Source organism: Malurus melanocephalus, unplaced genomic scaffold, assembly GCF_030028575.1.
Source record: "Malurus melanocephalus ecotype Western Australia unplaced genomic scaffold, MMel_1.1 scaffold_11, whole genome shotgun sequence".
Taxonomy (NCBI): domain Eukaryota; kingdom Metazoa; phylum Chordata; class Aves; order Passeriformes; family Maluridae; genus Malurus; species Malurus melanocephalus.
This window is the reverse complement of record NW_026623243.1, coordinates 677846-699649: the sequence shown is the minus strand read 5'-3', so window position 1 is coordinate 699649 and position 21804 is coordinate 677846. Positions and strand designations below refer to the sequence as shown.

General features: G+C 39.4%; 1 protein-coding gene across 1 annotated transcript in view; it reads right to left on the bottom strand.

Moving 5' to 3' along the window:
- Positions 1–15226: 15226 nt before the first annotated feature.
- The window catches only part of CPED1 (cadherin like and PC-esterase domain containing 1), a 138774-nt gene continuing 132196 nt past the window's right edge, over positions 15227–21804 (bottom strand). The window contains exons 22-23 of the mRNA XM_057378398.1: positions 20676–20822; positions 15227–17005 (exon numbers count right to left, since the gene is read on the bottom strand). Coding sequence (XP_057234381.1) covers positions 16778–17005; positions 20676–20822 — 375 coding nt within the window. The 3' untranslated portion in view covers positions 15227–16777. The remainder of the gene's footprint in view (positions 17006–20675; positions 20823–21804) is intronic.

The window sequence follows — 21804 nt, the reverse complement described above, 5'->3', positions numbered from 1 at the left end:
ACCCAGAGCGCCTGCGAGGGGTGTACCGGGGCGCGGCAGAGCGGAACCGCGGGCAAAGGAACGCGTAGGTCTGCGGCGATTTAATCCACAGAAATGAGAGATTATTTTAATAGATCATAACATTCCCTACACTTTTTCTTCAAATTTTCTAAAGCTTTAGCAGTATTAACTGAGTCAGCATCAGTATTCATTAGRACAGCATTTATTCATCCTGTTAACTTCAGTGAGACAGCCTTATCAACTTCTGCCTCGATTATTAGTCTTTAGTTACACATTAAAAGCCAATGAGTCAGCTAGCACCTGATGGAGAGCTGGTGTTGGCACTCTGGACTTTCAAGTCCTCTTTGATCACAATATATTGCTGTTTCCTTCTTCTGTGCAAGCAAAACACCTGCACTAAAAATAATCTGGATAAAATAGCCGATCTGTACTTTAAGACTTTGATTTGACACAGTTGTAAATTAGTGAAATAGCTCTTGTTGAGTGACAATAGCTCAAAGTGAAGAGCGCAATAAATCATCTCAAAGACAAATGTACATTTTTTAAGAGTACAACACGTAGGGAAATAATCACGTAGATGTGCTGTTCTCTCTGTCTTTTTCCCCCATGGATGTGCTGAGATGTTTTAAGAGCACTGTCTGTGGTATATTTAGATCTACAAAATTATGTCTCCTATCATGCTCACATATCTGCTCTCAAAGGAYCCCCAAAGCATCACTAACTCTGGGCAGATTTCTAATGACCCACTAGTTATTTAAACCTTTCAATAGAACTTGTTTTCTCTGTTCTGAATTTTAGTCTAGAGAACATCTGCTTGTGGTTGCAGAGGAACTTAGTTGACAGTGAGGGTAATGGATGAAGGACATGGGAACACAGGGAATCAGCCATGAAACAGGCCTGAAACAGCCAAAATGTGTGGGCTGTGTCAGAGAATTATCCAATTACACCATGAACACATGGTTCATTTTATCCTCATTGCTGCTTCCTGGCTCCATCTTCTAAAGTTAATTCAAAGCCTTGGTCTAGCAGACGTGGATTCCTTATGTGCTCCTTTATCTACTTTATGCATTTATCAYCCACTCTGAAATTATTTTTTTCCTGCAGGTTCTTTAAACAGGGTTCTTCTCTGTGTTCAYTTTTAYGTGTTTGGTTTGRTTTTGTTGTTTTTCTTTTTTATTTTTTAAAGTTAATGTGGATCTTTTGCTTTTAAAATCTTATATGTGAATTTTTCTATAGTAGCTACAGAATCTGATGTGCTAATAACAATGTAAGATTTAAATTAGAAAAAAAATGATTTCAAAAATTCCAATCCTATTTGTAGCTTTTTATTTATGGCCCCATGAATAAATTACTTTTCTGTTGGGTTCCTATGTGCTGGCATCTGATTTTGTGTACATTTTTTGCCACAATYGTCTTTATTTAGTAAAGAAAACTTTTTGATAATATACATTGTAAAGTGAAACATTTGCAATTTGGAGGGCTGATGCTAAACTAAAAATAATTGTAATCTTGAGATATTAATAATATTAATGSTAAACTTCTTGAGATCATCCAGTTCAATCTGCAGCAATGACTGAAAGCAAACTACATTTTTCCATGAGCATCTGATGTAAAGAAGTTTGGGTTWCTATGTGTTTGAATCCTAATCTCCCATCTGCCTTTCTTCCCATCTGTTTCCCTTACAGCCACTCCCCGTTGCTGCACAGCCTGATTCCCCAGCRGATCCCCATCCTCTGCCCTTCTCCTGCCTTTTCACTTCCTGCCTGCCATTTACACCATCCCTCTGCTTCATTCTCTCCAGCAATACTTCTTTCCCCAGSCAAAGGCAGCACATACAGCACTGTTTCTGTTGGTCTGCAGCTCTGTGTCTGCACATGGGTCAGTTGGTTACTAACAATGGAAGGACAAATATGCAAAGGGAAACAATTTAGAAATGCCTCACAGATCTACCAGAATTGATTGTAATTTGCCAGTTGTCTGTAATTCTAATTCACTGTTGCTTCAGAGCCCTCTGTGCTGGAAGGCCACTCACTCCATCACAGACAGCAACTGAGTGGGATGCAAAGACAGTGAAGCTGCATCCAAGCCAAGGTCAAGTGCCAAGCTGCAGTGAACAAAATTTACTATAAATCAGGGAAGATAAATTSTGCTTGCTTCTTATCTTGCTTTCTCTGGCCCTGCTGGGGCTATCTGTGACTACTCATGCTAAAATGTCCACAATTTTTTATTTTAAAAAGAAGACAATCAAAAGTTCATAAAAGAAAAAAAAAGAAAAAAAATACTCAATTTTGCAGAATCTGTGTGAATAAGCAGTGCTCCCTCACAGTGTAGCATCTCTCTGTGAGGGGATGTCTGTAGAYAAGCCTCAGGACTTCACTAAGGTCAGGCTGGCAGTAGAAATGAAGTTAAGAAAGTAAAACTGAGATGCCCCTTCTGCCCTATATACCCTTCCAAGATCCCTCTGCCTCTTGCCCAGAGGTTTGTCATTACTGCTGTTATCAGTGCATTATTCATTTTTAAATTTATACCTGAAAGTACACACTGTTGCTGATTCAGACCTAGCATGATTGGGATGGCAATTAAAGTGCAYCCAGAATGGACATGTTGTCAGATGGAGACTTCACAAACAGACCTCACCAAYGTGTAATGATTCCAAAGCTACCCCTGAATGTTATGGTTATAGTAGCTGCACAAGACAGTACAGAAACGCCTTTTTTACTTTAATGGTTGTATAAAAAAATGGAGAAGTGGTACCTGGGAGGTGAAGAAAGAGCATGCATGCTTCTCACAATCCCTTCTGTCCTTGCCAAAGGATCTAGAAGAAAACTAAGCTTTCTGGAGCCCATAACTACAGATAGTCGCTGAATCAATTGCTGAGCAGGTCTCCTGGCAATCTGCATCTACTGGTGATGTGCTGCCAGAAAACTGGAGCTTGGGAAGAGAGGACTCAGTCTGACTTTGGACTCTGCTGTTTCCCGGGATCACACATCTGGAGGCAGTGTCCTGGGCTTATCAATATTTACATAAGTGCTTGAGAATTGCTTATTTTGGGGGGGATCCTGGAAGCAGCTGTGGGTTTCTTCTGAAGTGCTGCTGGCAAATTCTGTTCTCTCACATGGACAGTCTAAATGTAGGCATTTTCTAGAGTTACTCCAGAGAGATATTTTTGGCATACCAATATTAACTAAAGTTCATCAAGGGGATGCTGTAAAGGCTTCAAAGACTAGTGTAAAAGATAAGGGAATAAAATCTATTTATTAATTCTGATTGCAACCAGACCTTGCTTACTATTAAAAACTAAAATTAGTAGTAAAACTGTATTTGCCAGTACAGGGAGGTCACTGAATTTTAGGTATAGCACAGATAGAAGAAGGAGGGGGAACAGCTCCCCTTGGAGCAGTGCTGTCTGCAGCTCAGTTTATAATCCTGCCCCAACTGATAATTTACCTTAACACTTTCCACACGACTCTTTCATAGCATGATTTTGTTAYATCTCCTAATAGAGACATGATTCACACAGAACTGTTACCATCCTGTGATGAGAGAACTGACATTYAGAAAGCTATTTAATTTCTGGTGTCAGATGGCACATCATCATCAAAACCATGATCAGGTCCTCAGTTTCTCATTGCTAATTCAATTTCTAATGAGTTACTTGTCTTTTGAGTAAGGATAATGATAGAAACAGAAGGGTCTACTCTGTAACTGTCCTAACAAAAAKCTTTATTTATTATCTTCTCATTCATCAAGGTAGGGATGTGTGCCTAATTTGCAAAGCATTTGGTTCAGTGATCAGACTACTTGCACCATGCATGTGAATTTACCTACAAGGMCAGTTCAGAAAGAGGAAGCTTAGGAAGAAATGTAAAAGAATGGTGTGTCAACAGATGCAGAAGTCTTTTTCTACCCAYGGTGTGGTGGTGATGGGAAAAAATGAATGGCCACCTTTATCAAACTGGGAGCCATTCAAATGACGTGACAACATCTAAAACATTCGAAATTCAAATAATTAATTACCCACTATTTCCTCCCAATTTCAATGTTCTGTCCCATTTCAGTGCATTAATTTAATCTTTTTTTTCTCAGCATTTTTCTTTTATATTGCAAATAATCCTTGCTTCACATCTTGCCCCATTCCCACTTAGCACTTTTCGATTCATAACAATAAAAATATTAAAAATTTAAAGCATTATATGATTACATTGTGGATAATCTAAGGCCCATGTAAAATTATGTCTTCGTTGGTAATGAGCTCAGCAGATCTTAACAATCAAGTTACAAGAAACTCCCTAGTCTGTCCCTTCATAAATGTTCATTTTAACATCAAATGTTTAAAGGTTGCCTTGCACTAGAAGGTTTTATATCCTTTTGATTGGGTTAGGTGATAACCATCAAACCCTTCTTCGAATCTTACTAAATCTTTCTCAGTCAGTGTTACATGTTACCGTTTGCTGAGCCACTTCCTTATTTCCTCTCCTCAGTGATCCCTTTCTTCTCTCTTTCTAGCAATTTTTTTTTACTGGGCCTGGCACTGGAGTATCTGAACCCACTTAAACCTTTTAACACTGTTGTCAAAGAAAGTCTGTCAGCTTTGGAAACCTTACCCTTATTATTTCCCCGCAGCTGTGATATTTATCCACTGTTGCAGAAGGCAGRGTAGTTGTGGTTTAAAATGTGTGCAGCCATGGGCAAGATGCCAAAGTCTACAGGGTTTAGGCTGCCCCCAACTAATTGAACTCTGCTAAACTGGCAAGTTATCAGAGTAGCTGGGGCTTGACATCTCAGAAACCTTGTAATAGCATTGACCTAAATCCTGCAAAAGTTRAGGCTATGAGGATAAAAGGGAATACTTTGAGTTGTTTGGGGATTTATTCTGGTATTTTTATTCCTTTCTCAGTGRTGGCTTCCTATTGTACTTATAATTATTTATTTGAAAACTTCCTTTGATTCRTGTGTTCAGAGATGTTTGAGCAGCTCAACAACCTCAAAAACTTCCAGTGACCACCAGTGAGAATGGGGTCAGTGTYGAGCTTGAGCATCCACAATATTGCCCTGGAAGGTCCAGGTGATGCCAGCACTCCATAAACACCTCTGATRGAAGAGGCTCAGGGCCTTAAAAGTGCAGTGATTAATCCTGACTGTGAGACTGGATCTGGGCAATTGTCACTCCCTCTGCCTTTCCTCACCATCCTGCAGAGCCAGGGCTGCTGCCCAAATGCCTGGACTCTCTTGCTTGTTGCAGTTCCTGGGGTATGTGAAAGATTCCCCAGGTGAAGTGTAAAGGAGTTCACAAACACAGCTGTAAAATTAAGTGCCACCATGCCATAAATGTCTATTTTTAATAGCCCACACTGTATTAAGTTTCCCTCTTGAATGAACAATTTATTTACAGCCTCAGAACCAAGCTAATGACATCTTCTGCCTAGAAATTAGGCATGTTTCTACAGTTTCAATACACTCACAGCAAATGCTTTCAACCATAGTTATTGGTCAGAAAATTCAATTATTTTGTCATTCAAAATTTTCCTGCCCTTTAAGCAGCGAAGGACAACAGGCAGGACCATCAAGTCCTTTAATTTCTCATTTGTGTAAATATAATCYATTYTATTAATTTATCTGTTTAATTTATKTTTAATTATCCTCAGCARTTKCATTAGAATTTACTCAGGCTCATTACCCTGCCCCAGCTGTGCTTGGTAGTTTTGCATGAGCGAGTCTGACAGGTGCTTCATTGATAGGTTTTTTTTCGTATCTATGGCTATTTCTACAGAAGCRATTAGGAAATATTTTTGGATAATGAACTTTGAGCATAAGCTATATATTATTCCTCAGAGCTGTTTTCCAGTGCCAGACATCCCATTATCTGTGTTTTCATGGAACATACATCCTCCTCAGCTGCACTCCGGGTGCTGCTATCTGCAAGRATCCAAAAGAGTCCTTTTGGTCATGGACAAACATCATGATGATATACAGCAGGCCTGGTCCACACCAAAAAAAGGGATAATAAGCCTGYTTTCCAGAAGTGACTATCTTTAGATCTTTACATCATCTTGTGTTTTCCAAGGCTTGTTACACTTCAATATCTGTTGGAACAAAGGGGAGGAAAGCCATAGGGGTTTTCTATTTTCATTATCACACAGCTGACTTGGTTAGCATGCAAATCCAATATCTCTGTGCACTTCTTGTTTATCTCCTCAGGCTATACAGGATATCGCAGCATGCTGGCCAATAATATAGGGGATTCCTCAGGAAAGATTTTTAGACTGACTTGGTGATACTTGACTTGTGCTTTGAAGTACAACTTAATGGGCATATGTGATTAAAAGCTTTCATGATTGTAGAGGAAACTTGAGTTCATGATTCAGGTGCAAAAATACATTAAAGAGAACTCAATATATTCTGTTTTAATGCAGCTGTCACAAATTTTATATTATCATAGTAACGAAGARCTGTTGTACTATTTTTACTTTCACATTTCAGATTGAAGATGATATTGTTAGCAATTATGGTAACATTATTGCTAACAATATGGTAAATGTAGAAGTTGTGAGTTATGAATATAGAGACAAAGACAAAACTAAAGAATAAACTGAATTAAGGATAGAGAATAAATACTGGTGGCTTGTCTATACCAGTAAGAATTACTTGTACAGTCATGGAAAGTGGTGATGGCAAAAACTAATGCAGCATMGATCAAAGGAAAGCCTAAATACAAAATGCTAAGTGAATCATATGCATTAAAAGTGGAAAGAAACATATTCTCAGATTTAATGATAAAAATCTCCAGAGCTTGCAAATATTCCATATGGCCACTATTGTATATCTGTTGCTACTTTCAAGKAATAAATGGATTATCTGTACAGTATAAATAAAGCATAAAAATAAATGTCTGCTGAATCAAATTATATCAGATGATATTTACATCATATAAACAATATTAAATGCGTACTGGATCAGATCCCTGCAGCAATATTGGAGGACAAAGTTTCATTGCATTATTTGCAGCTATGGAAGGGCAGTATAATAACTTTAAATATACCTGCATTACAAAAATAAGCAAAAGGGCTTAAAAAAAAACCAGATTTGAAACTACTCCCTAGCTGCAGAATCTGCCACTTTCAGAAAGTGGCCAGGAACTATAGAAACMACTTTTTTACAGAAGTAAGCTTTAAGACACTTAAAGCTGAGTGCTGAGGTGAYGTGTTACAAGGGGACTGCTTTACAGTGCGACTCCTGAGACCACTTAGGCACGTGTGATGTGAGAGCTGGTGCAGCTGACTCACCAAATCCCAAATCTGCCATGTTACAGGAATACAGCCCCACCTATTTAAATCAGGGGGCTCCACCTCAACCAAACAAAACTTCCCTTTCTTTAGTGYACTGTCCCTGTATTAGAACCAGCTAACAAGGAGGACATGGCTGTGTAAACACACCATTTAATTTTTCCCATACAGGCACAGGGGATAGAAGATAAATGGACMGGTAGGACACATTTCTATGAAAATAGGAATTTGATGAAATTAATTAGCTAGAGAACAAAATGAGGGAGTTGAGGAAAGAGATGGATCTTGTATGAGAAAATTAATTACTTCCTACCTTATTTTAATATTTGACTTCTTACAACTTTTACTTCTGACAGGTTTTAGTCATGCAGTGGTAAACACTGACACATTGTCTGCTCACAAAGCCTTCACCACTTCTCCAAAATAAAGCTGATGGAAACCACAGCTYCACCAGCTGAGAACTGAACGCTACTCAGCAGGATAAGGTGATGTGGGGAGATTGGAAAAATGAGGCTGGTCACTAGTCCACAGACAGGGGAGGTGGAAGGGGAGATGAAGAATTAAGGAAAAAATGATGGAAGTGAAAAAGAAAGTCTGAAAGATTTAGTAAGGAATATTCAARTAGTTGGAGAAAATAGTCTAGATATGGACAAGTAGCTGTTCCACGTATGGTAACTGTGTGCAAGATGGCATGACCTGCATTCTTGGATGGCCTCAAAATATTTACAGATGGAGGAAGCAACTGCATTGATTGCAGTTGAATATGTGACCATAACAAGACATTTTCTTAGATGCTTTCATAATAGTTGTCTCTAAATCTGTCAAAAATAACCTGGAAAGMAATGGAGAATTCCTGCTGAGTATCTATATTTTCTCCAAAATTAATAAGATATCATGCATAARCAAGCCAGGAGTGGACCTCAGACTCCTATTTCAGCTTGCACTGCCACCAATATTTTTATGTGGTGAGAAAAAGCCCACAAATATTCCATCTGAAATGAAAAAATAGTCTAGGAACCTCAATATTACTTGGTGAAAGATTTGAAGACACAAATCCCTATTTAAAATCTAACACAGTTGTGTCATMGTGTCTTTACCAGAGCCCCTGTAAATCAAGCCTTGATTTTTCTTTCATTTTATATTGCAGTGCGCTGCCACTTGGACATTGGCCACCCTTTTCACTTCAGCAACTTGTCTGTGGCTGAATTACTGTCAAACCCTTAAATGTTCCACAGGACTTTTCTCCTTAGATCTTCTACATTCTGTGTAGAAAGTCTTTGCTCAGCAGAGTCAATAACATTAAACTAGGCAAATAGTGTGGTGTTTTCCCTTACAAACACCCCAGAAAATGGATCCCGGGATGATGAAAAGGGACAGGACCATCCCAGCTTCCCTAAGCCCCAGAAGCAGGCAGAGATCTGGTTATGGTGGGCAGAGCAAGGCTCGATCTTACATTCCCAAATGGAATAAGCTGAAGCAAATCCATGTCAGGAAGAGTCTCTGCAGAACAAGAGAAGTTTTGCTAGATGTACAAGTGATGCCCTTGTCTGGCATATGCCAGTCACTGGCCTTGCCACAGATTGGGCTGTGCTACTGCATTGACTCTCTTCCAGTAGCTGCAGGACCATGTTCTGTGGGGTTCAGATGGTGGTGCTGTTTTTTGGGGTCTGGGAGCTTAATGCAGCTCTGCACCTGTATTGACCTCGCCACTATCGAAACAAGATTGTCTACAGTTTGTCTAGTCAAAACTGGAAATGACTGTGAGTTTGGGGGCTGATACTCAGTCCTTCACACCCTAGGAAATAACCTGAGTGCCCAGGCTGGAGGAGCATGGAAGATGGCATACCAGATACAAGATGTGGTAATTGCAGTGTTGTCTAGACAGACACCCCACTCCAGACTGGCTCCAGCAGAGTGACAGATCTCTCATTAAAATGACTTGCATCTCTACTGATTTTAATTAACAGAAGTGTGAGGGGCAGGTGTTAACTTGTTTTATGGATTCATGGTAATCCCTTGGGCTCCCTAGACACAGTTAGATATAGTTACCAAACATTTAGAAGTTCCTGCTTCTGACCCTTTTCATTTACAAACTAGTATTTGTAGTAGGTTATTTATTCATATTAATTTAAGAATATGACTTTGAAGCCAGGCATTTAAACTCCAGGAATTGAGGACAAGTCCACCAACAGCCCTTCAGTGAGGAAGGATGTGATTTGTCTGCATCCAACTTGTGAAGAGATTATCAACTCCCTCCTGACTCCAGCTCACCATTTGCTTTCCCCTCTCTGTCTTCAGGGATGCCACCATTCAGGCACTGTGAAAAACTGCTACCTAACACCTGCCCCACTCAAACCATCTGAAATTGCACAAGTTAGTTTGCACACTACAATTCAGAGATCTCATCTATACGGTCCTGTTTTGAATTAAGTGAGGTAGAGAGCAATTACACGAAGAGCTGTGAGCCACACACAGAGCAGTAATGCTGGGGGTGTAGTTGTGTGTGTGAGGTGTGGAGAGATGTCAGGGCAGTGAAATCTTCATAGAGTCAAAATGGAGAATATGGACAAGGTTAGGCTCATTTTTTAATGCTCATTAGACATTTTTCCTGCATAGTGGTCAGCAGTCCCTAAGTCACTTGGGCTCACCATGCACTTCTGGTCCAGAAAAAAGTGTAAGAAGCTGGGGCCCTCAGATACCAACCAGACACCTAACTCTGATGCAGCCTCTAAACTTAAAAAAGAATATTATTTTCTGCAGTTAGGTGCCTGTCAGCTTGGCTTTTCTCATAGAAACAGAGACATTCACCCCTAGTAAGGCAKTAGGTAGAGATTTGTTCTTCATTTACCCAAATGAAGGATCTTAAACTTGTATATCCCACACTACCATGAAATGTTCTGTTCAGCAAATTCCCAGCAGGGCTGGCTTCCCTCTGACCCAGTGCATTGTTAAACACACTGTTAAACAAGCAACTCCAGGCGTGGATATTTAGCATGTCCTGGTGATAGTGGGCTTGTGATCAAATTCCTGGTCTAAAGCAGCAAAAGGGGGAYGTAAAAACATCTCCTACCTGCGTAATGAATCTCACAGCCACATCTCTGTTGAACTGACTCTTCTCTCAAAACGTTAGGTGCCGAACAGAAAAATCCAAATTGCTTAAGTTCCCCTTACAGTAAGCAGTATTGTAGAAATAAYAGACACCTCTGGAGAATAATTCAGATTTTGGTCTTTCTGCGATGATTGCAAAGAACCTTAGGGTAACCACAATCACAATTACAATGCTTCAGTTAAATATTCAGAGTCRAGGAAGAAACCAGGTTTTGGTGCCTGAAAACAATCTCTAGAAGATGGTGTCCTTGACTTCCAGGCTGGCCTTGGCCCAACAGGYGAGTTTTGAGTGTCTGCAGGCTCTGTTGTATGCATTTCACAGCTGAAGGTGTGTTATTTTGACAGCTTCACCAAGGCTACAGTGCTGAACTGTTCTAGAGACCGAGGAGCCGTGCAGACAGCCAGCATTAAGAGGTTACTAGACCCTGACTCCTTGTTATTGCACAGAAATGACGCAATGTAGAATTTAGAGAACAGCAGTGGGTGGAGCAGTAAGACCTGTTATGATTTAACCTTTTATCATCAGCAGTAAAACCCCTTGTATGTATGTGTTTTATAATAACTGGGCAGGACACAGTGTCAAAGGATGTCGAAACAGGATTTTACAGTAGCTAATAGAWACCATTCGCTGTAAAAAGAGCTCAACAAAGGCCCTGAGCCGGAAAAAAACCACACCTGTCAGTCCWCACAAATCATGTTTAAATTGTAATCACCCCAGTGAAAACTTTAGTAGAACACAACTGTGATTCTCTATTTCAAAGGAAGCCAGCTGTGGGCTAGATCATGCTGGGTGCTACATTGTCTAATGGCTTGCAAGGTCAGGTTTCCAAGGCTTAATGTTTTCCATTCTGTTAGGATAAATAGGGATTGGCAGGTTTCTTTGAATACATTGGATTGCAGATATCATGACTGAAACTTTCTGTAAATATAAAGAAAATTTGGAGCTGGCATATAGAAGTAAAGGAAAAAAAAAAACCTTCAGAAGTAATAAAACTTCTCTGATCTATTAGATGATTTGACTACCATCTGGGGAGGCTGCACAATCATTATCAGGCAGAGTAGAAATATTACTTCAAACTTCTCGGTCCCAGAGAATCATAACAGAAATATGGAAGTTGATAATGACAAGAACRAAAGAAAATATAAAAGATGTTTCTGGAACATGGCAAGTGAGAAACTCTGCCAGGCACAAATCTGGTCTTCAAACCCTGACAACAATTAAAGGGGTTCTGACAACTTTAATTTCACCTGCTTGATCTGCAACGAGCTCTTTGTAACTATCCTGACTTTGTCAAGAGGTGTCTGAGTAATTTCAATTCCTCACTCATGGTTTGAGTTCTGCAGTCTCCACCCAGGATCTGCCCAGCATGCTGAGAGCAGCACTGGGGCAGGTGGTGTGGGCAGACACTGAGCCGTCTGTTTTAACCACATAGACTGTCACTGCTCAAGACAGATAAAAAAAATCACAATATTGAAATACCATCTGCTGTGGGAATGCTGTCCTCACAATGAGGCACRGGAGGGAAATGCCCACTGCAGTGACTGTGTGAACACAGCTCACCTCACTCTGTTCAGCAGCAGCATGCAGAGCAGCTCCCTCCCTTCATTTCATGCAASCAAGCAGTGTGAAAAAGTTTGTCAAAAGCTGGGAGAAGACCTTGGTATTTGAATTTCAGCTGAAAGGATGTGAATCCTGCTCCTCATTAGGGAAGTTCAGTACTAGAGAAAATGAAGATGATGCTTAATAGATGCTGTATTTCATGAAGACCTCAGTTCAGATTTCATTTAAACATACTTGAAATTCAGTTCAGGACTGCTTATTGTGATGACTCTTGCCAAAGGTGTTGAACATGCTTGAGGGATTGCAGGAAGGGCTTCCCACAGGRGCCGAGACCTGGCCAAGCAGTCAAATGATAAAACCTAGAAAAATCCATCAGAGCAGAAACTTGTACTGCAGAAGGCTCCACAGGCTCATCTTGACCATGACTTGAGTAGTTTTCTAGGACACTTAGCTCCAGGTACTGGCCTGAATTGCATGTAGCACTACTTTTAGCACAATCTGATCACAGGTAAAAAAGGCTAAAATGCACAGTGCCTTTGTAGTCAGAGCTCTTCTATCCAATGGATGATGTGAAGGTACCAGTAACTAGTGCAGGATATCTGCCAGCACCAGGTATGCCTGCTTTACACACAGACTGCTCTGGTGCTTTGAAGATGTACACAGGTAAAGATGGCAGCGGAGTTTGAAAGATGGATTTTTGCTTGCCAAAGGCATGCTYCATAAAGAGCTAAGTGCTAGTGCAAACTACTTAACACAAGACAGCTGCTTTAAATTCATCTGAGAAGATCACTGCCCTAGATTAGAGACTTGCTCTACCCCTGCTGCACTCTAGTGCTGTTGGGATTGACAAAAACATATTTGGAAGATTCGGACTGAATTTGCAACAGTTATATCTCAGATTTCCAGGAGTTACTAGTCTGATGAAACACAAATTTCTTAGGTCATCTAAAAGAAAGACTGATGTGGAGTAGAGCAGGTACAGATAGTCAGTGAGGTAAAACAAGCCAGATGCAAACCTAGCTAGCAAATAAGAAGGTAAGACCATATTTTTCATGTGACCCTACAGAGACTCGTTTAGCAGTCTGACCCTATGCCAAATAGTTCACTGCACCTCTAAAAATTGTTTCACTCTGAAAGAGTAATCTGAAAGATCCCTGGATTGCAGTCAACATCACACATATCTGCATCTTCAAAGCATTCTCTTTGGCTCAACATAGCAACAGAAGCATAACTATTAGTGGTTATTTCAACCTTGAGGTAATTTGATGCCTCACTACCCCACCCTCTAAGCAAATAAACTTACTTTGATGTCACTTTAATATGTCACAGAAGAGAAAAATAAAGGCCTTGTGTTTAACAGTGTGAAAGAGATTATTCTAATTATTACAATTTTCAAATGAACACTAAGACTAAATATTGTATTTATAGTCCATTCTTTCAGCTCCCTGAGATCTAGCAACTCTGATGACAGAGATGATTTGTCATTTCCCTACAAAAAGCAAAATATTTATAATAATGTATTTATTAGAATGGACTTGAGGACTTGATCATGGTGGCCAGGTACCCTGCAAGGCTCAAACCCAATTCCTGGTTCAACATCTATGGAGTTACATGAGAGGTGAGGAGTTGCAATTCATTGGGCACAGATAAATCGTGTTCCAGCTTCAGTTAAAGTTTAAAGGGATTTAGTAATGGCTGAAACTATGCTCTGTATGTCAAAGTATATGTTTTGCAACACAGTTCCATTCTTTCTYTACCCATAGCTTAAAGTGTACCCTAGTTCTATTCTAACCTCTTCATGCTGCTGAGCAGAAAACTCCTCTTCTTAGTGTGCTTGTTCCCGATCCTGAATATTTCAATCCTAGCACTAACTCCAGGACYACTCATGGCTGTATTAGGAGGTGGATCTCAACTTGACAACTAGGTCTTTTAATGGTAAGTAATGGACTAAGGTAAATATATGGACTATAGGAACACTTCAATGTTTATTCAGGCAAAATGTCTCAGCAAATATAATAAGTCTACAATAAACTGTAGATAGCAACATATGTGCTCTCACTGGAATTCAAACACAATAATTCTTTTATTGTCTTAATCCATAAATTTTAGTGTGTATGAGAAAGTGATCCTTGTATGTCAATCTCAACTCTCATCTTTCACATTCCTAGAGATGCTAACTATATTTTAAAGTTAAATAATGAAAATATAGCCTAGTACCCTTTGTTTATTCCTAAGAGTACATGGATCATACATAGTGTTGAAAAAAGCTTATTCAAAGAACTTGTTTAAATAAAGATCGATTTGCAAATTGTACCAATTACTGTACAAACATTACTGTACATAGACATGTAAAAAATAGAAAACATACAGGAAAATATACACTTAATACATTTGAAAAATATTAAGATTTGGAAAACTTTAAGACATCTGGGTGTACAGCACATGTAAACCATTTTGTGGTGAAACCAGAACTGATGAATTGCACATTCACTGGTACCAACTACAGTATAACAAAATCAGCTCTTTCCTTTCATCACTAAGCTGATGCTTCAGCAATAGGTTTGGGCTACAAAAAACAACATAAAAACCTAGTTAATGCCTTAAAAACATTTGTGTACAGAACAAAAACAGTAACAGCATGTGGATTTAAATGAGCTACAAAAAAGGACTCTTATCAGAAGCAGAACTGTAATACATCTATCATTGATCATCTTAATACCAAAGACATCTGGCTGGATTTTTCGTCTACTAGTATTGATGACATGATATTATATCCTTCAGCTTTAAGGTTGTACAGTCCTGGATTTCCAGACCCAAGAGAATATATTATATAATTTGCATACAATTATATCTTTAGATAATCATATTGCCCAAAACCAAATGCTGACCTTTTCAGTATTTATGCACAGCTCCTAASCCATCTTTCATGTAGAATCTCCAGGCCAGGGAAAATCTTACATAGAAATTTGGGGATATTTACTGTAAGCAATCAGCAGCATATCATACAGAAACAGAGATAATCATACCATCTCACTAATTATAAGTCATTGTCTAAATTAGGAGCTTTTTCAATATAGTGGAAGGTTTCTTAAATTAGGTGTGCCAGAGCCTCTTTCAGAGGATACTCTCTATCACCTAGGATGCTAAACTCTGTATTCCATGACAATTTCCTATTATAACTTTACATATCTTACCTAAAGGAGCACAAATTCACAAAACTATAGCTGGGCATACAAAGTGTTGAATTTAAGGATGGCAAATTGGCAAATTTGGCAAATACTAAATGTTGTGTCATGRATTGCTAGCCCTACATCTCTATAGGGCAGCCCCTCTGTGTGCTACTAAGGCAAATAAGATGATGATTAGTTCCGTGTGATAATTTATTCCCTGACACTGTGGCTTCCTTTCCCAAAAGAGAAGCAAGTGGAGAATTGTATGTACAATTGTGACAGGGGTGCATGACACAGAACTCAGCAGATCCTTTGCTAGGCTTGCACTTTCCTGGCTGAAACTCCCTTCTCTAACTCATAGTGAGAGAGTGGTGACTTGACTGCCTTCTGAGTGACTGGATGAATAAAAATCCACACCTGGATAATTTGTAGGGACAGCAGTCTTGTGATTTGCCACTAACCTGTCACCCAGATGCTGAGCCTGGGCTGTGTGTGGCTTCCCATTGGGCACCACAACTGTGAATGAGTGGGCTGCCAACACTGTGCAGGGACCAGCACACAGCCACACCCTGGAGTGTCACCCACTGGGCTACAGCATGAAACTGCAGCTCAGAGAAGGTCTGAACTGAAACTGGCATTCAGAGAAGGCCTTGTCCCTGCCAAAAAAGAGATGCTGGCAGTATATTCTGCTGCCATCACATTGCACGCTCCTTATCACAGATTAATAACCAGATCCTGAAATTCTTATGTGTGCCTGCAAAGGGGATTCTTCCTATGTTTGTGGTATTGACATCACACACTGGCAAGTATTTTATGAAGAATCATGAAAGAAATGGCATTTTTATGCAGGAAGAATACTTGCTTGGTTTATAGGCCAAGATAGACACTGAAGCACTTATCTAAACATTCTTCCTCCATATGGGCATTCTCCCAAACTGGGACCATAAATAWAGTTATGTTAACAAATCCACTATATTTACATGTTACATTGAGACAGTTATAATCAGTCTCAACTGTAGGTAACCTATCTCCCTATTAGCTTCAGAACATGCAAAAAAATAGAGTAGATATCTGTTCCATTTGAGATACAAAGAAAATATGTGTTTTCACTAAAAACACTAATGTTTAAAACTTGGTGTCACCAATAAAATGCTAATAGACATTTTCAAATTCTAYAAACCAAGTGTCTAAACAGAAAAGGTTTGACATGGAAGGGAAACCCGTCCATGTAAAATAAAACTCTTTAAAATGGAATGTAGTCAGTTTCTAAATACATTCAAATATYACAGTGTCTCTATAAATAGAAAACTAGATAGTGCTGAAGACCTAAAGCAGCTCTTTCCAAATGTTCAAGTGCATATATAGCYCTCTTTTTGTTCTCAATAATACACACTTGCTTGAACTACAGCTGTTCTAGCCTTGGGCAACAGTTCAAGTAACTTGCCCTCTTCTCTCTTTCGCAAACCTCCATCTTCCATTTTCACACAACAGAGTCACCAGGGCATATCTTCATTTCATAAGGTTTTTGGAAAAATAGCACATGTCCCAAACTCTCTYAGTGTGTGTGCAGTCAGTCAAGGAAGCATATCATAAATCTTTCAATTGTCACGTGGGCAGTGGCACTTCTTGAGTCTCGGTGCTATATCCAAGAGAGGCTACGTGCTGACAAACTCCCTCTTACTTGCACAGAGTCTGCTGAGAAGGATTTCAGAATAAACTTGATTTATTGGACCTCGGACATGATAGGGGGACTGAGAATTTGTTGCATAGTCCTGCAGTTGTGACGGTTTGCTTTGAGTGCCGAAATATTTCCCCAGGGTATAGCGCCTCGATAACGTCATTGTTATGTGTGGCCTTTCTTCAGAGGGATTGGATTTCACCACCTGCAAAAGAAATGACATATGTGAGTGCTTTCTGCCTGCACCTAGAAAGACAGATACACAGCTGTGTGCACAAAAATGCTGAGACAGTTGTCCATGAAGCAGGTCCTGATACTCCTACCTCGAGGTYCAAGTTGTTCACAAACAGTATTTTAATGGCCAGCTTTTTATGTTACAAACTAACCAAAGTGCAAGATCTAAGTTTCGAATTCTACATGCATAGGCCCATTACACTGTCATTTGACTCTGCAATGCCTTTGTGTATTAGAATCTGTTCTCTTCACTAAAGAATATTTACCTAAAACAATAAAATTCATACTCAACAGCTTGTCTGTATATTTTTAGCATGTGATAAAACAAACTCAGGACTGTTCCAGATTGCAAGGTTTATATCTTGCTCTGACACTAAGCACTTGAGGCACATATAACGTCTCAGCTACGAGCCCTGTGAGAATGCCTCACTCTGAGGTCTTGATGCAAACCTGGCCCAGCCCCACATAGAGATGAAAACCCTCATATGTTGTGGTTCTCCAAGAAGGGAGTTACGGTGCAATTTAACATCCCTTTCCCYGGGACACCATACTGACACAACCACAACATGATTCAGTAACTTAGTGCCGATGAATGTTCCACTTTGGTCCCTGTAATATATATAAAGCTCTGGGGTTACTGTGTTTAATTGGTATGAAATAAAACCATGCTCACAGGACTAACAAGTGAGAAAGTGAAAGGTATGGTTGTCAGGTGCTTGATGACTGGCAGGSGGTGTTCTCCTGTGAAATGCTGAAGGTTTTGTTTCAGTGAATACTCAGCCATTGATGAATAATGAAGCAACCGTGAGAGAGACAAAACTTCAGAACCCTGCACATATACAGTACAGAGGACCTCAGCCCTGGCAGTGGCAARCCCAGAGAAAGCAGAAAAGTAGACAAGTGGTTACTAATTTTTAAAATAGTATATATATGCTGACTTGATGGCTCTGATACCCATCAGTATTCCTGCTACATCAATCACAGCAGACACTTCAAAATGCAGAATTCATTAATTAATGCATATATTTATGCAGAAGCATGTTAGCTTTAAAAAATATAATGTATATTTACTGTCACTGATCAATCAGAATCAATGTTCATATGCAGTGAAGCTTATAGTAAATGAAATAAATCATACAAAATTAAATGTGAGTGAAGAAATAACAGATGCAAAGGCTTGAAAGAATGAGCAGAGAGGCTATGAGGGAGCTGGCTGAGCTGAAAATGGACCASGAATTATCCATGTAGAAAATTAATATATCCTGTGATCAATTTGATACAGCTAAGCCAAAGGCTATTATTTGTTTTCATGCAATTACTGTAGGTTCATTTTTCCAAATTAGTGCCTTAGATCTTACAACTATTTCAAAATGATGCCACCTTGAACCAATCATCCAAACTGCATTCCTGTTAGGCATAATCTCCCAGGAATGCAATCTAATGTTCACTCAGCAGMCAGCCACTGATTAAGATACCAAACTCCCAATGTTGCTAATTTCTATGCTGCGATTATGATTTCACTGCCATTCAAATAGGAAATAAATCTGAATTTAAACATAGCTTCTACAATAATTCTGTAGTGCTAGAGTTTTCTATTTTCTGACCAATCTCCATAAGCATTTCCAAAGAATGGTGCAAATTAAAAAATTGAGTTTTCATGTGTGCATAGAACAAAAGGTATGTTTAGGCAATAAGTTCAAGATTATGCAAGATATTTTGTCCCAGCTCAATATAATCCCTTTGAAAGTTCAGATCCTGAGAAATCTGAGCAAAGATTGTAGAGTCTACAGAGATGGAGATTTCTATGCTATCAGGGTCACCTGAGACWCTCAGAAATGTGTTGGTGGGAACTGACTTAATTTTTCAGGCCATTCAGGGGAAATAACTTTCTCTTCAGCCAGCTAGTGGGAACTAAATGAGAACTGCTGAASATATTTCAGTTCTTGTTTTCTGACTGCATAGAACGGCCAGTCCTCCATTCCTGCACAGCTGTGCTTTAGCTCAGATGGCATTTACAAAGGGGTGCCATCTTCTGAGACTTTAGGAATGTCAGTTTTTAAGAGAGAGAAAGTAAAAGTACAAAGCACAATATTTAATCTATCTCATCTGGTTTCAGAAAACATGAAAAGCACTGGGTTTTTACACAGTGTTCTTGGCTCTATCCTTGGGGGCAAAATGCCATTTTCCTGGTGCAAAGTGCTTCAGCACCTAATGAAACTCCACTTGACAGGATGCAGAAATAAGCTGATGACAAAACTATTAAAACTAATGAAGTATCAAAAGAACTCAAGGACTTGCTTTTTGCTTTCCTCAAGGATCAAGTCTGGTTTTTGGTGGCTGATGGATTCTGCTGGGCATATCTGTGTCTCTTTCAGGTACAATGACCTCTCAAGCCTCATTAACAACAGCTCTATGAGCCAAATTCTCCCCTGATCCTCCCCAGAAACACATACTCTGTTGAGATTCCTTCGGCAGRGAAGCAAGACCAAATCTACACATGAGCTCATACAAAATTATGGAGGAGTGTATGAAAAATGATGATGACTGATCACGCCCTGTTTTTCCACCCAGTTCCATACAAAGCACTTGAAATATTTAATTTTGAAGCTCTCTGTTTCACTCATAAGATCTGTGGAAATCACAAACATCAGCAATGACCCACAAAAACACCAGCATCTGGGTTCCAGATAAAAAAAGGTCAATACAGCTGTCTGGGTAAAATGAAGGAAGTTATTTGCTCCATGGAACTATTTATCAATCACATCAATATCTCCTCTGTGACTTACTCCCTCTTTTCCAGCTTCATTTGGACTGAGCTGTGTTTGTGCCTCTCAAGTACAGAGCAGAGCAGATTAAAGGACTGTTYGACTGACCACACCTGCTGCAGTTGGCCCCAAAGCAGGACAGAGGCCACGGCCCTGCTCTGAAAACACGTGAGCTGCTCTGGAGCCTGTGGTGGAAACCACATGGCACACGAGCTCAYGTGAGTCTGATAATGCTCCCAAATTGTTCTCTGTCCCAGGGAGCCTCATGCTGGAACAGAAGACAAAAATTCTGTAGATTTTAGACAAGAAAGCAGAGCTACAGGTGTGGGTGAGAACAAGCAACTTACTCTTCTGTTTGTACAGTGGGTCACTTTAACTATCCCAGATTATTTTTTCTCAGACATAGGAAAAGAGACATACAGCAGTAAGATTGGCCCTTCAGTTTTAAGGTTTTAATTGCACTTGCATTTTAACTGTGCTTATGGTTTCATGTGAGCATGCTGAGCTGCTCAGTTAGGAAGGCATCAGTCAAAAACCCATGAGACTGAGTAAAAAGAGAAAGTRAATCCATGAAGTAGCAGAGATACATAACACATAACAAATAATACAAGAACCTGGAAACTCTGCAACATCCTTTTATACAAGTTACCTTTGCAGAAGGGCATACTTATTTTTATGTCAAGGAATCACCACATCAGTTCAGCATGTCCTTGGGTGGCCTTGCACTCCAAGCAGGGAGGGACAAGTGCCACTTCTTTCCCCACAAAGAATTCAGGCCTAACTCACATGCTAACCTCATCACAAATACTTTGCTTCTAAGACCTGACAGTCAAAGTATCTTAAATACATGGGAATGGTATCAGTGTAAACTATTACCTCATGGAAATGGCAGCCACACTTCCCTTGCAGGAATTCTTTGTAACGTCCCATGGTGATGACAAAGGTGTCAACCACTTCATAGCCCAAATTTTTTGCTGTGTCCAGAATAATCAAGTTTTCATTCCACAAGTTTCGCACTTCTGCCTGAATAAAATGTTGCAATGTCTTGTCAGAAGGACTGTTCAAAGGTTATTGTGTCATGGAAATAAACAGCAAAACTGTATTTTGAATAAGCAATGTTACACTACAGATATAAATTATTATAAATTCACTCCTCAAAATAGCTACTACTCCAAGACTGATGTAGGGTTTTTTCAGAAAATTATAATTACTTCTCAGTAATTCTAGCTTCCTTGATAGGAAGATTCCATGATTGATTATAATTCCTGGATAATGAGCTTTTACACCTTCTTAGCTAATATGAGGTGTAATTCAGAAAAGAATCAAATTATAGAATTTTCTGGAAWAAATGGTGAAACTACTCCTTTAAAGAAAAAATTAGCTTCAAAWCAAATTCATTGAGGATATTGCTTAAAAGGCAATATAGGGCCATGGGTATTTTAAATATGGTTATACTGAAGAACTGATGATTATTTCTGAATATACTTCAGGAAGACCAAGAATAGAAAAAAAGTTMGCCATGAAGGCAGTGGATTTGACACAGCAGACAGAAGGCTTTTGAGAGTGGATGGGGTAATCCTGAAGCCTAGAGCATACAAACCGCATGACATATGATTCCAATATTGAAAGGGAAAAGAATGTTATGCACAGTAGTTGATTTCCAGAGTTTTGTAAATTTATTGAATAGGAAAATGGTAGTCCTGGGACACCTTTAATACTCTTTCTATCCTTGCCTCATGTACCCAGGATTGAAGTTCTCCTTCATACCAGGACTGAACTTTGCTGAAAACTGTGACAGGAGCTATGAAAATGTTTCTTCATGCCAATGACAACAATTTCCTTATTTAATTCTATTTAGGTAATCCAGATAAATTAAGAAAAATGGTTTGAAYCAAGAAGAAGACATTCAGTAGAGACAAGGCAGATAGTACTAACAGACAGAAGGAATGGGCACAATCAGRCAGGGCAATCTCTGTAGCAAAGGGAAGGGTGAGAGCAGCAGAAG